Consider the following 16,185-nt stretch of genomic DNA (forward strand, 5'->3'; position numbering starts at 1 on the left):
CATCAGGCAGTTTTGTAGTTAATGTGAGACTCAAAGAGTGGGGATAAAAAACACCATCCCAGGGTCTGTGGTAGGAAGGGATAAAGCGAGAAATATCTTAATGATAGTGAAGAAGAAAGTAGAGCCTATAGCACAGAGACCACTCAATTGGATCAGCTTTCACACATAGGGACACTTCGTAATCGAAGGACACAATTCAAAACCTTAAACATCTATTTCTCAAAAAATTTTCCACTAGAAAGCTGTGCAACTATAATGCTAGAAAAAAAACTACCACACTTTTTCCTTCTGTATAACTGAGTTGTCAAAACATAACAGATAAAACTCCACTCCTTTCCAGCCTTCTCTTCAAGTATGGGAACCATGTTATAGGATAACATTGCTTATACATTGTTCTAGGATGGCAAGAATGAATACTGATCTCTCTCCCTTCTTTCTCCGAGCTGATATTCAAATATTGGTGCCAATGTTCACATCATTTTACTTACCCACTAGAGACTCAATCCAACTCTATGCAGGCTTTGGAATTGGATATAATTTAAATTGTTGGCTGCCACACTCCAGATATTTCCTAATGATAAGCCTAATAAGGTCCTGAAGAAGCTATTTTGATTCCACAGTTGTAACCACATATCTAACTAACTTCATGGTCCATTACTCCATCCGAAGCACAAGGATTTCCTTATCTTTTACCCTAATATCCACAATCTCCTCACATAGGTAAATGACTATGTGAGTGAGGTAGGTAAACCACAGGTAAGACTATGGTTTCTAGATTTTGAATCTGTGGACCAATAAAATTCGCCCTCCACAAATTGTAGCACTGATATTAGGGTTCTCAACTTGGTAAGACACAATATTTTTACAATCTAAATTCACAGCCTTCAATTCAGAAAGGGATGTTAAATATCATATAGCAGGAAGACTATAATCTCATAATAAAGGGCAGTTCTTTAAACTGAAGGAAATCCACTTAGTGGAAGCTCCTCATAGTCTATTTATTTTCTCTTCTGGACAAGGGAATCGCCACATACGGCAGCACTAGCCCACAGTCTACACTGTTATAAATGCTCAACCTCTCAGACTTTAGAAACAAATGGCAGGCACTGGGGAGAGGGGGGAAATCCCATCAGAAAAGCGCTGAGAAGCAAGTGCATATATTCTTTGATAACCCTTTACTGCTATCTTAATAAAGCAGGGAGGAAGGAATATATGAATGTATATGTTTTTGGGGAGAAAAGTATCCTTTGTGGTTCTTATGTTCATCGTACTGCTTTGTTAAAGAAGCAATTAATAAGGCCTGGCAAGGATAAGACAAACTCTATCTTTGTAAAGATGCCTAAACAAGGTTGAATTATTCATTCTCACTTGTCAACAAATGATTTCAAAGTATTTCATATTTCCCTGTGGGAACAGTTGAAGAACACAGATACTGCAACATTTCACAAGAGAGATTAATAAAAATATTTTATTCTAATTTTCTTAACTTGCCAGATATTTCTCTTTCATTACATAATAGGTACTTTCATAGCTCTATGAAGCAATTACCCAAACACAAGGAATTTCAAAGCAGAAAACAACTATGTCTTAAGATATAACTTTGGAAGTCTAACTTATTTAGGGCTCAGAAACTTAGAAGAGAAAATCAATATAGCCTCTAATTTATACTCTTCCTAAAGAAAACAATCAACCAAAACACAGAGTGTAGGGGAAAAAAAGGAAGTGGGGGTGGGGAACAAATCCAAATTTTCTTTCAGGCAAAACAATTTTCATGAAATATAAGACATATATTCAGGAACACACCTGTTATGTGTGTATGGTCTCATATAGTTTCAGAACTGATCCTAGAAATGTCTTACCAAGGAAGGAGGAACTGCTTCGGTTCATGGAGGAAACTGAATTCTAGGTCTCCTTGTGTCTGTGGAGCCACTCTAGTGAAGCTGCTCTGTGCTAGTCACCTGGGATTACACCCGCAGCGTTCCCAACCGTCACCCTGGGAAATCTGTATGACATCTACACAATAGTAAACTCTCTCTTAAAGTTAGAAATATTAGATGTAGACCATCATGTCACATTCAACACTGCCAGAGCACTTAAGGTGAAGGGACTTCACAGGTTAAGAAGATTTGCTAAAGGATAAGAGAAACACAGTACTAAGTGTAGACATTTTAATTCAAGCCTAGATGAACCAAACATGGCTTAAATTAACTTTGATAAAACTGGTAAAACTTCTAGTTTTAAAACTTTATAAACACAAAATTAGCTTGAAATGGATTCATATAAATTTTGGCATGGCAACATTTTATATTCTCCCACAGAGCACTAAAATTGAAAGATGGTTTTTTAAAAATAAAAGCATGAAAAGAGCTTTTTATGACCAAAGAACCAAGGGAGCTACAAGATAAAAGTTAGGAATTCATCCAGTTTTGATGATAATCTCCAACATGATCTAGAGGGAAAAGAACAACCAGCTGTAAGATAAGCTATAATTTAGTCTCCAGGCCGCTCCAGAATTGTCCTTATTCACAAGCACAGGGGATAAGGGAGACAGCAAGCTGACTAACTACAAGTCTGTCTTTCTCGATAAACGATCAAAATACATTACCCTCAAATCAGCATGAAACAAATATCATCCTACTCAATAGACTGTAGTAATACTTAAAACTACTTGAAATAAACTAATACTTAGTATTCAAACTGGGAAAAAAAATCTGGCAAATGCACAATTTTTAGAATAACCTGATTCAACATCATAATCTAAACATACAAGAAATAAAATAATATCTTGAGCTTTAGTGAGGACACCCAGAGTCTCCCTAGTTTCTCCAAAAAACCAAGCAAACAAAAACTTAAAATGATGGAAGGAAACCACACTGCAAAAAAAAAAAAAAAAAAAAAAGCTATTTTTAAGGGAAAGTGACCCACATTAAATTGGTACAAATCAACATGTATAAAGGAGACTCAGTCAGAAAACAATGAGAATCTTTGCCATTCTAAAGTACTCACAAATTTCTATCATCATACCATGTATAAAACAAAAAGAAAACAGCTCATCTGTAATTCACTCCAGTACAGTAGAATAAACACCATGGGCTTGGATGGTCCTGAATTTGAAACCTGCCTCTGACATTTACTAGTTTTGTGAATTTGAACAAATTTCTTAACATCCCTCATTTTCAACTGTCTCACTGATAAAGCAGACATTGTAATTGTGTTTATATCTTGTGGGGTTGTTTCAAAAGTTAAATGTAAGTTGGCATATAAAATTTTCAATAGTCAAACTCAGTAAGTGCTTGATAAATGGCAGTTATTAGTATGAGTCCAGGAAATACCACCAAAACAAATGCCATTTGAAATTAAAAAAATAAATCTATCTAACCTACCTATTTGCCTGGTCATCCACTCTCTCTTGTCAGCAAACACAGGAATAATACATGTGGGGTTCATGTCAGAGAAGGGCTTCCAACACATAAAGATCATCTCCAAAATTTCATTTACTCATTAAAATGTGAGCCATAAGCTTCACAATGGCAGGGAGCAGCACAAAAGAGGTGCTCAATAAAGACACTTATGCACTTACAAACGCACAAGTGCTTCTGTTCCAGGCACTGTGCTAGGCATGGGGGAATATATATCAACACATCCACACACATTTATTTTCTCTCAACAATTCTCTTCCTTTTACATTAACCCTGTTGGTTTTGTCAGTTCTGTATTCATCTCTAAGAGAGCCCTCGCCCCTGCAGCCACTTTCTTGCACAGTGCTCCTCAGCTGCCCACTGATTCCGGCATTTCCTCCGATAGATCCTACCCCCTCCACCAAAGCAGTTCGCCAGACTCATCCGTTAAGCCTCCCCTCCCTTACCAGTGTCCCATACTGACTCTGCCACCATCCTTTCGTTGCACACCCCTAGCAAAGCCTACCATTACAAGAGAAAATCCCATACTAGGTCAGGCTGACACCAACCTCAACATTAGTTGGCACACCCACTACTGTGGGTCCTCCACTTTCTAGCTGGATTCCTAGTCCAGTCAACCCCTAAATCTTCACACCTGACTCTATCCCTGCCGCCTTCTCCGAAAACCTGCCTTATTGATTCTCCTGGCTTCCTCCTACAGTATTTCTCTTTACAGTTTATCCTTTCAATGTCTGAATGGGCTCAAATGTCTCATCTTACAACAAATCTTTCTGTCCCTGGTTCTTTTTCTTGAAGTGCTCCTGTTTTGCTGAGAGGCACTGTAAGCCTGAGGTCTCAACCAAAAAAGTCTTACAGAATCACTCTTGATCTGATCTTTATTTCGAGGCCATTTTTCCTGCACCCTGGGAACTGAGAAAAATTTAACATTGTGTTTACTTGTTTAGTTTTGGCTGCACTGGGTCTTTGCTAGGTTTGGGCTCTCTCAAGTTGCTGTGTGTGGGCTTCTTGTTGCAGTGACTCCTCTGTTGTGCAGCACACTCCCAACCACTGGCCCACCGGAGATCAGCACTGGGGAGAGGGCATTCCACAACAGAGAAGCAGAATAAATAAAAGCACAGTCTTTGGGGAACAGGGAAGAAAGTCATCCAGCTGAATTCATGATGGGAAAAATACAGAACAAAATTGGAAAGGAAGAATAAGATCAGAAACACTAAGAGCGCTGACTACAATATTACAAAATCTGTAATTTATGCTCTCCAGTGCTAGTTTCTGCTTGCTGATCCAAATACTGCTGTACCAGATACACCTGGAGAGCTTTATAAACACACAGCCTCACCCTAAGACTCTGCAAGGTTGGAGCACAATCTGCATCTAATCAAAGAAAGCTCCAGGTGATTCTCAGACACACCCAGACCTAGGAGCCACTGCTCTAGGCAACAGTCAGCCACCGACTTTTTGAGAATGGGAGTGTCATAAAGCAGATACCTAACGAAGTTTTCAGTTACAAGCTAGAATAATAAAGATTTGTATTTTCATTTATAATTTTCTATTTCCATTTATTCATATCATTTCCCTAAGAGACCTACTTCATTGGATCCATGTGTTCTCTGCCCACATACATCCATAAAACCCTAATCTTATCACAGTCTCACCTTACCAAGTAACAATAATTTTCTGTTTGGTTGTCTTGTTAAGAAAGATGAGCCTGGTTATTGGAAGGCAAAGCCCTAAGAGAAGCTAGAATATTGTGGTACTATGTAATGTAGGTGTGGAATAAGAAGAACCTGACCTAGGACGATGACAGTTAAGAAGGAAAATGAAGATAAAGACCAAAGCCATGACACTCTAACACTTCTAGAAGAAATTACAAAAAAAATGTTCTTTGAAACTTTAGGATAGACAAAGATTTCTTTAATTGGGGGGGGGGGGGGAGCTTGAGTCATGGGGGAAAACTGATAAATTGAATTCCATCAAAATTTAAAACATCTGTTCTTTGAAAGAAGTCATTTAGACAATGAAAAGGCATGCCAAGGCTGGAGGAAAATGTAACATATACAGTTAGCAAAGGAGGAGGCTGAAATATATTTTTAAAACTCTTAAAATTCAGTAAGACAAGAAAGCAAGCCAAATTTTTAAATGGGCAAAAATTCTAATCTGACACTTCAGATATATAAGTGGCCAATGAGCATATGAAAAGATGTTCCACACTTAGTCAACAGGGAAACACAAATTAAAATCACAATGTGATATTACTATACACCCACTAGAATGGCTAAAATAAAAAAGATCAAGGATATAAAGCAACTGAAATCCTCATACACTGCTGAGAGAAATGTAAAATGGCATAACTACTCTGGAAAACAGGTCACTTCTTATAAAGTAAAACACATATGATTTTATAACTGTACTCCTAGATATTACTCAAAAGAAAGGGAAAAAAATTAAACTTCACATAAAGCATTGTACACATAATGGGGTTATATCAAAAGACACAGGTGCCAGGTTGAAGGTTTGGAAAATTTTAGCCTCAAAAAAATCTAATGACTAAATTGACTGAAACCTTAAAAATATAAAACTCTGTCGTTACACCCAGGTTCAAGTTTTCGCCCTACTACCTACGAAGCATGTAAACTGGGGCAAGGCAATTTCCCCTACCAGCTGCTCAGTGTCCTCATCTGTGAAACAGGGAGAATGATTTATATACCATCAGGTCCTAGTAAGAATTCCAGGAGCTAACGCATGTGAACAGCACAGAGAGACATGGGGGATTTTAGTCATTCTCACTATTAATAAGCTTTTGGAATTCTATTTCTTTCCATTCAGAAACTGAAATGCTGATCTAGAGTATAATACTTGAGTTATGACAGACGTATCAGAGATTTTCTAGATATATGTTAATTTCCAACTATTTGTCTTTACAATAAGCAAGAGTTAATGGGTTTATCTTATTTTAAACATATCTTTCACTTCTGAAAACTATCATATGGAATCATGGTAAACCAGAGGGAGATATTGTGCATTAAAAAGCCCAATAAGCTGGCTTTAACAAACCAGTACATTCAATATGTAATTCACACTATAAATATTAATTTACCCATAACTTACCCAAGAATGTTTAGGTGTAAATCAAGATATATTTAACACTACGGCTAATGTAAATGCAAAAATTAGAGGTTGTACATGGCCATCCATACTAAAAGAATTTCCAAACAAGCTTCTATAAGACACTGAAGTGTAGCAAAGGTCAAAATATCACCCTTCAACTCAAACTCATTTATTTAAAATAATAATAGTAGTAATAATTGTTGTGGTTATTATTACAGTTATTTGTCAGCTATCCTGAGTGGTATTCATAGCCTGGTATTCATAGCCTGGTAGGCTATGTTCTAAGCTTTTTGGATTTATTAACTCATTTTAAGCCTTATAAAAATCTTATGTGATATACAGATACTATTATTATCTTCACTTTACTAATGACTGAAGCATAACTACTTTATTAAAATGTGTGAGTTCTTTATGATATTAAAAAAAATTTTAAGCCAAAAAAATTTGTCATCCCCAGAAGTACTTTATGTCTTCTCTTTAATCTAAAAACTAGTGCTTAGGAGGCAAGAACCATTTATCCTGACTTTCCTACAGGAACTATATTCCAATGTTTACTATGAAGCCTTAAGATAAGTGAGACTTCTTTCTTACAGAAAAACTTCAGTAACAAATGTAAAAGGAATGATAGATTTAGAAAAAAATCACTATTTTTCAACCCCTAAGGAATACGTCAAGGCTGTATATTGTCACTCTGCTTATTTAACTTATATGCAGAGCACATCATGAGAAACGCTGGGCTGGAAGAAGCACAAGCTGGAATCAAGATTGCCGGGAGAAATATCAATAACCTCAGATATGCAGATGACACCACCCTTATGGCAGAAAGTGAAGAAGAACTAAAGAGCCTCTTGATGAAAGTGAAAGAGGAGAGTGGGAAAAGTTGGCTTAAAACTCAACTTTCAGAAACTTAAGATCACGGCATCTGGTCCCATCACTTCATGGCAAATAGATGGGGAAACAGTGGAAACAGTGACTGACTTTACTTTTTGGGGCTTCAAAATCACTGCAGATGGTGATTGCAGCCATGAAATTAAAAGACACTTACTCCTTGGAAGGAAAGTTATGACCAACCTAGATAGCATATTAAAAAGCAGAGACATTACTTTGCCAACAAAGGTCCATCTAGTCAAGGCTATGGTTTTTCCAGTGGTCATGTATGGATGTGACAGTTGGACTGTGAAGAAAGCTGAGCGCCGAAGTATTGATGCTTTTGAAGCGTGGTGTTGGAGAAGACTCTTCAGAGTCCCTTGCACTGGAAGAGATCCAACTAGTCCATCCTAAAGGAGATCAGTCCTGGGTGTTCACTGGAAGGATTGACGCTGAAGCTGAAACTCCAATACTTTGGCCACCTCACGGGAAGAGTTGAGTCATTGGAAAAGACCCTGATGCTGGGAGGGATTGGGGGCAGGAGGAGAAGGGGACGACAGAGGATGAGATGGCTGGATGGCATCACCGACTCAATGGACATGGGTTTGAGTAAACTCTGGGAGTTGGTGATGGACAGGGAGGCCTGGCGTGCTGCAGTCTATGGGGTCATAAAGAGTTGGACACGACTGAGAGACTGAACTGAACTGAATGATCATCAAAGGGTGCTTACATTTTTAGGTAAAAAGTTAATGAGGAACAGAATATTTACTACATTTTACTTTCAGGTTATAAGGAGAGAAAAGATGCAACAAGAGGATCAGGCTGTTTACCAGCTGAGTTTACTGACCAACCTCACAACATGAAGAGCAGGACAATGACATGTCCCAAACAAGTGATATATCACACTAATATATATCTTGCCAAAAATGCTCAACCTGAACATAATCAAGCCTTTGCATTTACCTTTCAGTTCATATAAAATATAAAAGACAGGGAAACAAATAAAACAACACTGCAAGGAGGCAATCAAATTCAAAAGGTCAGACATAGGGACGTTGACTTAGTTTCTTAAAGAAGTCAAAGGCACAAGAAAAAATAAGAGAAAATAAGAGTAAGCAAGGAGACTCTTTGAATTAAAGGAGATATAATGACATAATCAAATGCAACGTATGAACTTTTCTTGGATCTTGGTTTCAACAAGCTTATTGGAAAAGACTTGGGGACAACTGGGGAAATTTTAAGTATGAACTAGGTAGAAAGCTGAGTGCCAAAAAATTGATGCTTTTGAACTATGGTGTTGGAAAAGACTCTTGAGAGTCCCTTGGACTGCAAGCAGATCCAACCAGTTCATCCTAAAGGAGATCAGTCCTGGGCGTTCATTGGAAGGACTGATGCTGAAGCTGAAACTCCAGTACTTTGGACACCTCATGCGATGAGTTGATTCACTGGAAAAGATCCTGATGCTGGGAGGGATTGGGGGCAGGAGGAGAAGGGGACAACTGAGGATGAGATGGCTGGATGGCAACACTGACTCGATGGACATAAGTTTGAGTTAACTCCAGGAGTTGGTGATGGACAGGGAGGCCTGGCGTGCTGCGATTCATGGGGTCGCAAAGAGTTGGACATGACTGAGCGACTGAACTGAACTGAGGTATTAAAGAAAGTGAAGTCACTCAGTTGTGTCCGACTCTTTGTGACCCCATGGACTGTAGCCTATAAGGCTTCTCTGTCCATGGGATTTTCTAGGCAAGAGTACTGGAGTGGGTTGCCATTTCCTTCTCCAAAACTAGGTATTAGCTTATATTAAATAATTATCATTAATTTTGTTAGACCTAATAAAGGTTTTAAGGTTATGTAAGAAAATATTCTTAAATGTTAGAGATGGATTAAGTATTTGGGGGTATAACATCATGAAGTCTATGATTTACTCCAAATATTCCAGCCCCACCCCCAAATAAATAAAATACAACAAAAGGTTAATAATTTCTTACATCTACCTGATGGGTTTGTTAGTATTAACTGCATTATTCTCACAAACTCTCTGCTTGTCTGAAAATATTCATGATGCATATAAATACAAGAAGCTTTAGTAACTAACCCTTTTGTTGTTTCATTAAATTTCAAGTTAAATAATTTCTCTAAATATTCTAGAAGACAGATACATGAAACAGACGAACCATATTTATTACAGTAAAAATTCTGGTGCATAGAACCAAAAAAAAAAAAAATCACATAAATTGCATCCTTCCAGAATTTTATGTTACAATTCTTTTTACAATGTTATGTAAAAATGTTTCCATCTAATACTTGACTAGAAAAACATTTTCTACTGGAGTAAATTAGAAAATGGTCATGCAACTTACAATCAACCAGTTAATACTCATTTAAAAAGAAGTAACTAAAGCCTACTCCAAGGGATAATCAAACAGTAACAACACCGAAACTCGACTAATTATGCAGACAGTGTAACATAACACTTAAGACTCACCTGGGGGTACTCTTTTGCCCCCTTCTGATGCCTATGTCAGAAGCTTTCTCTATCTCCTTTATACTTTAATAAAACTTAAAAAAAAAAAAAAGACTCATCTGTGGCTGATTCATGTCGATGTATGGCAAAACCATCACAATATTGTAAAGTATCCTCCAATTAAAATAACTAATTTTAAAAAGTTTGATAATGTAAGTATGTATTGGCTTTTAAATACCAAATTTAAGTTCTCAGTTTTAAAGCAGATGTCTTTCCCCTAGTCATCAGTAGTACTGATACTGATAAGGAGAGTTCAAAGCATTTGATCATATAAACTTCAGCTAAGAAACAGAATCCAATATATAAAAAATATCAATTTTGAATTAGAAATTATCATAATCACTGGAAGTTTCCAAGACACTTTCAAAAGGTCTGCAAGGTGAAAACTAGCTCCATAATACTGTTTTATTGTGCTGACGTTCTCACTAGTAGCGCAAAAGCAGTGCTGGAGGAGACCACTGGCACCGTGGCCCACATCAGAGCAGAGGCAGCTGACCGTAGCAGTCGTCACGGACTTCTTCACTGCCGTGCACTGGCACTAAAAGAAGGCTGGTTCCACTGACAAATATCCTTGATAAAGCTAGACATAAATTAAAGAGATGTGCAAAAATGTAAAACAGTAGTTCTCAGCCAGAAACAATTTTGTCCCGCAAGGGACATTTGTCAAGATCTGGGGCTAATTAGTTGTCACATCCAGGAAAATTGCTATTGGCATCTACTGCACAGAGGTCAAGAATGCTGCTAAATATCCTGCAATGCACAGGATAGCTCCCCTCAACAAAGAATTATCCAGCCCAAAATGACAACAGGGGCAAGGCTGTGGGACCTTGAAGGAAAAGAATACCACTCTTCTCATTCTCACTCAACTTTTCCTTGGTGGGGAGGGGTGGGTCAGTTATTTTTCATAAAACTATGTTATTCATATTAGCATGTAATACGTTTATTATTGTAACCTGAAATGAATTAAGGGTAAGCATTTTAAACAAACTATTATGTATAAAATAAGCTACAAGGCTGTATCATATGACACAGAGAATGTAACTGATATTTCATAATAACTATAAATGGAGTATGGGCTTCCTTGGCAGATCAGCTGGTAAAGAATCCCCCTGCAACGCAGGAGATCCCGGTTCAATTCCTGAGTCACGAAGATTCCTGGAGTGGGATAGGCTACCTACTCCAGTATTACTGGGCTTCCTTGGTGGCTCAAATGGTAAAGAATCCGCCTGCAATGTGGGACACCTGAGTTCAATCCCTGGGTTGGGAAGATCCCCGGGAGGAGAGCATGGCAACCCACTCCAATATTCTTGCCTGGAGAATCCCCATGGTCAGAGGAGTCTGGCAGGCCACAGTCCATGGGGTCGCAAAGACTAGGGCACGACTGAGTGACCAAGCCCAGCACAGCACATAACAGGAGTATAATCCTTAAAAACTGTGACTCACTATACTTACACCTGTAACATACATAACATGTATCTCAGTGTACAAAGTGTTAGTCACTCAGTCGTGTCTGGCTCCTTGCGACCCCATGGACTGTAGCCCGCCAGGCTCCTCTGTCCATGGGATTCTCCAGGCAAGAGTACTGGACTGGATTGCCACTTCCCTCTCCAGGGGATCTTCCCAAGCCAGGGATTGAAAACGGCTCTCCCACACTGCAGGCAGACTACTTACCCACTAAGCCACCAGGGAAGCCCGTATGTTTAAGTTGATATGTATATCAACTATACATTAATTCAAAAAACAAAGTAAACATTTTTTTAAAGTTTTAGTTTTAATATATAATATAGTTAAGTATCAACAGGCTAATTAATCCACATAAAAGTTCTTTGGGGGACAGTATTAAAGGAGTCCTGAGACCAGAAAGTTTGAAAATCACTGAATTAAAAGAATGGTAAAACTAACCAAATATTTTAGAGAATATAAAGAGAATTTAAGTACTCCAAAGGAAAATGCGCTCATTTCAAGTGTATTATGGGTGACCAAAACAAAACAAACATAAACCTGTCAAACCAAATAGTCAAGAAGAAAAGTCATGATACACCACTAAAGGACAGACCTCCCTAAAAAACAAAACAAATCATACACACAGAGCCCACCATCAGTAACAACAAGAAACATTAAAAGTACAATTCCATACCCGGGGTATGAGGACTTGCTGGACTAAAAGATGGCTGATACAAATCTTTGGTTGGCGTTGGAAAAGCCTCTTTCCCTTGGCGCTGACTCATCTTTCCTGGTGTTAGGTGTTGAGTATCGTCACTGTTTGCTACCACAGCTCAAGGAAAGAAGGGAAAAAAAACATTAGTACTTAAGTCATAGATTTACATAACAGCACAGTGGCATAGTTAATAACATGGACTAGAACTATGACTGGCATGGCCCCAATGGTTATATTCATTTTACCAACTCAATACCTTAACAATACTTTAATAAATTAAATTAGTTTAGTAAATAATTAATAAATATTTTATTTTTAGTTTGCTATCAATTCAAGAGGAATTTATAGGCATGCATCAAATTACACAAGTTACAGACTTCATAAAAATGAAAATACATATTCTGATAATGAAAGGTACTCCAAGGTTTACTATCAACCTTTCATTGTGTTATTGACTCTCTATATTTGCCAATAGAGCTATAAGCAAAAGACAGTGCAGAAGACATACAGATGGTCAGTGAACATATGAACAGATAGTCGACCTCACTGGTAGTGAGAAAACATTCCAATTAACAGCAGTATAAAATGGCGTGGTGGCGGGGTCTAGTCACTGAGTTGTATCCAACTCTGTGACTAGCCTGGCCTGCATGGACTCTGTGTGGACTGTCGCCCACCAGGGTCCTCCGACCACGGGATTGCCCCGGGCAGGAAAACTGGAGTGGGTGCCACTCCCTACGCCAGGGGATCTCCTGATCCAGGGACCGAACCCAGGTCTCCTGTACTGCAGGTGAATTCTTTACCAACTGAGCCACAAAACAGTATTTCATATGCACTAGAATTTCTCCTCTAATTTCCAATCTTCATGGAAAGTAGGTGTCATTCTTATTTTAAAGTTGGGGGAACGTGAGGTTCAGAGATTGCCTTGCCTAAAACTAATACCGTTAAGATTCTAAAAAAGGACCATTTGGTTTCTTTAAAAAGTCTGGTTTCTTAAAAGCTTGCTGCCCCAACAATAAGTCTAAATAGTGTTTAAGGCTTCTATTCACCCATTTGACCAAGCTGCTGATAGAGGTAGGCGATGCCCAGTTCCAGAGAGGACAGAAAAGAAAAAAATACTCATTGAAGGAGCAGGACAAATAGTGAGCAAGTCCACAGCGCCCCAGGATCTCCGTTCTTCAATTTTTATGTAGCTGTGCTTTCAGTCTACAAAAACCTTAGCTTTATCTTGAGAGAGAATGATTCTGTCTTCAATCTAGATGTAATTTCAAACTTAACCAGAACTTAGACTGACATTTTTAATCACCGTATCTGTCAAGGAAAATTGCTTCTTTAACATTTTAAACACAAATTATCTTTAACATAATCTTTAACATTCTTTTGATGGTGCTAAAGTTTTCAAAATTATATTTTAGCTCCTTAAGTTTTAAAGTGAAAATTCAAAAATACTCTCACTTATCATCTAAGTAAAATTACAAGAATTTATTTTCTCACCAAATTAATAAAAAAGCATCCTACACTGATGACTACTAAATTTTTATCTCCTCCTAAACTCAAAAACTCACATATCAGTTGCCTGCCTTATAATCACCACATTTCAAATTTATCCAGAATAGTCTTTATTTTGTCTATCCTTCAGATTTGCCTCTCTCCCATCTGTTAATGGAATCAGTATTCTCCTCTTCCACTTTCTCAGGCCAAAAACTTTAGGTATCTTCTTTGATTTTTCTCTTTCTCTCACGTTTCATACTCAATCAATCTGTGATATCTTTATCTTCAAAATTTACCTGGAATCCTCCTATTTCTCTGCACTTCCACAACTACTAACCTGTTCCAAGACACCATTACCTTTTTTCACTGATCACAGCAACATATTTCTACATAGTTTCCAGACCTATATCATCTTGCTCCTTGCTTGGGTAGAATTCATTGTCTGTACAGAAGCCTGAGCAATCTCTGAAACCATGAATGCAAAAAAGTAAAACTTGAAAACTTTTAGCAGAAAATAAATTTGGGGTAGGCAATGATTCCCTTAAAAAGACACATGAAACACTCACCAATGAAGAAAGCGCAGGGTGGGGACAGGGGGATTAAGAATTAACCTAATCACAAGATAAAAAGAAATTGGGGGGGGGGGTGAAGATTTGTAACACATATAATTAACGAAGAGTTGGAATCCAAAATACATTAAAAAAAATTCCTGTAAATCAATTAGAAAAAGATCAAAAAGGCAAAAGAAAAACGGGGAGAGGAATGCATCACAAAGAATGCCTAAGAGTAAATTTAACCAAGAGGTGAAGACCTGTACACTGAAAACTGTGAGCCCTTGAGGAAAGAGGCTGAAGACAGACACGGATGGAGAGGCATACTGTATGATGACTGGAGGAATAACATTAAAATGTCTGTCAAAGCAATCTACAGACAATGCAACTCCTCTCAAGATTCCAATGGAAATTTTTTTTTTTTTTTTTTTTTACAAAAACAGAGAAAACAATTTAACATTTGTGCGGAATCACAAAAGACCCCAAATGGCCAAAGCCATCTTGAAGAAGAACAGAACTAGAGGCATCATGCTTCCTGATCTCAAATCACATTACAAAGCCACGGCAATCAGAACTCTGCGCCACTTGCATAAAACGGCCCATGGCTCAGTGGCACAGAACTGAGAGCCCAGAAATAAACCTACATGTATGTGGTCAAAAACATACAACAGGGAAAAGACCAGTCTCTTTAATAAATACTGTTGGGAAAACTGGACAGCCACACACAAGAGAAACAAACTGGACCTCTATCTTGCTGTTACAAAAAAAATTAACTCAAAGTGGCTTAAAGCCTCAAATGTAAGACCTGAAGATATAAAATTCCTAGAAGAAAACCAGAAGTGAGCTCCCTGACATCAGTCTTGGCAATGATTCTTTTAGATTTGACACCAAAAGACAATAAAGGCAAAAATAAAGAATTGAAACTACATCAGACTAAAACATTTCTGCACAGCAAAGGAAACCATCAATACAATGAATGGCATAAAATGCTTGTAAATAGTGTATCTGATAAGGGGTTAATATCCAAAACATATAAAGAACTCTCATAGCTCAACAGTCAAAGTATACATGAAAAGATGATCAACATTACTATTTATCAGGGAAATGCAAATCAAAAGCACAGCGAAGTATCACTTCCCACCTGGTAAAACTGCTATTATTAAAAAGATAAGTATTGATGAGGATGCAGGGATAAGGCAACCCTTAAGCACTGTTGGTGGGAATGCACACTGGTACAGGCATTATGGAAAATAGTATGGAGGTTCCTCAAAAAGTAAACCTAGAACTACCATATGATCCACCAGCTCTACTTCTGGGTATTTATCCAAATGAAATGAGAACCCTAATTTGAAAAAGATACATGCAGTCCATGTTCATTGTAGCATTATTTACAACTGCCAAGATATGGAAACAACCTAAATATCCGTCAATGGAAGAATGGGTAAAGAAAATGTGGTGTATATATATTCAGTGGGATACAACTCAGTCATAAAACTGAGCTCACAGATACAGAGAACAAATTGGTGGTTTGCCAGAGAGGGGGATGGGGTTGTGGTTGTGCAAAATGGGTCAAAAAGTACAAACTCCCAGTTATGAAATAAAGAAGTCATGTGGATGTAACGTACCATATGGCAACTAGAGTTAATATGTACTGCATATCTGAAATACGCTAAGATAGTAAATCTTTTTTTTTAATTGAAGTGCGAGAGTGAAAGTCACTCAGTTATGTTTGACTATTTGCAGCCCCATGGACTATACAGTCCTGGGTATCCTCCAGGCCAGAATACTGGAGTGGGTAGGTAAGCTTTCCCTTCTCCGGGGCATCTTCCCAATCCACAGAGCAAACCCAGGTCTCCCACACTGCAGGCGGATTCTTCACCAGCTGAGCCACCAGGGAAGCCCAAGAATACTGGAGTGGGTAGCCTATCCCTAGAGTGGGTAGCCTATTCCTTCTACAGCGGACCTTTCCAGCCCAGGAATCAAACTGGGGTTCCCTGCATTGTAGGTGGATTCTTTACCAGCTAGGCTACCAGAGGAGCGTCCCTTGTGGCTCAGCTGGTAACTGAAGCA

The 16,185-nt window shown here is 38.2% G+C and overlaps 1 protein-coding gene across 4 annotated transcripts in view; it reads right to left on the bottom strand.

Moving 5' to 3' along the window:
- The window catches only part of OSBPL8 (oxysterol binding protein like 8), a 164,427-nt gene that overhangs the window by 63,481 nt on the left and 84,761 nt on the right, over window positions 1-16,185 (bottom strand). For 3 of the 4 annotated variants that reach the window (XM_065934119.1, XM_065934118.1, XM_065934120.1), the window contains one exon: window positions 12,056-12,193. In XM_065934119.1, the coding sequence (XP_065790191.1) occupies window positions 12,056-12,146 (91 nt within the window). In that variant the 5' untranslated portion in view covers window positions 12,147-12,193. The remainder of the gene's footprint in view (window positions 1-12,055; window positions 12,194-16,185) is intronic. The other variant, XM_065934121.1, reaches the window with a different exon arrangement.

Source organism: Muntiacus reevesi, chromosome 4 (genome assembly GCF_963930625.1).
Source record: "Muntiacus reevesi chromosome 4, mMunRee1.1, whole genome shotgun sequence".
In the NCBI taxonomy this organism is placed as follows: domain Eukaryota; kingdom Metazoa; phylum Chordata; class Mammalia; order Artiodactyla; family Cervidae; genus Muntiacus; species Muntiacus reevesi.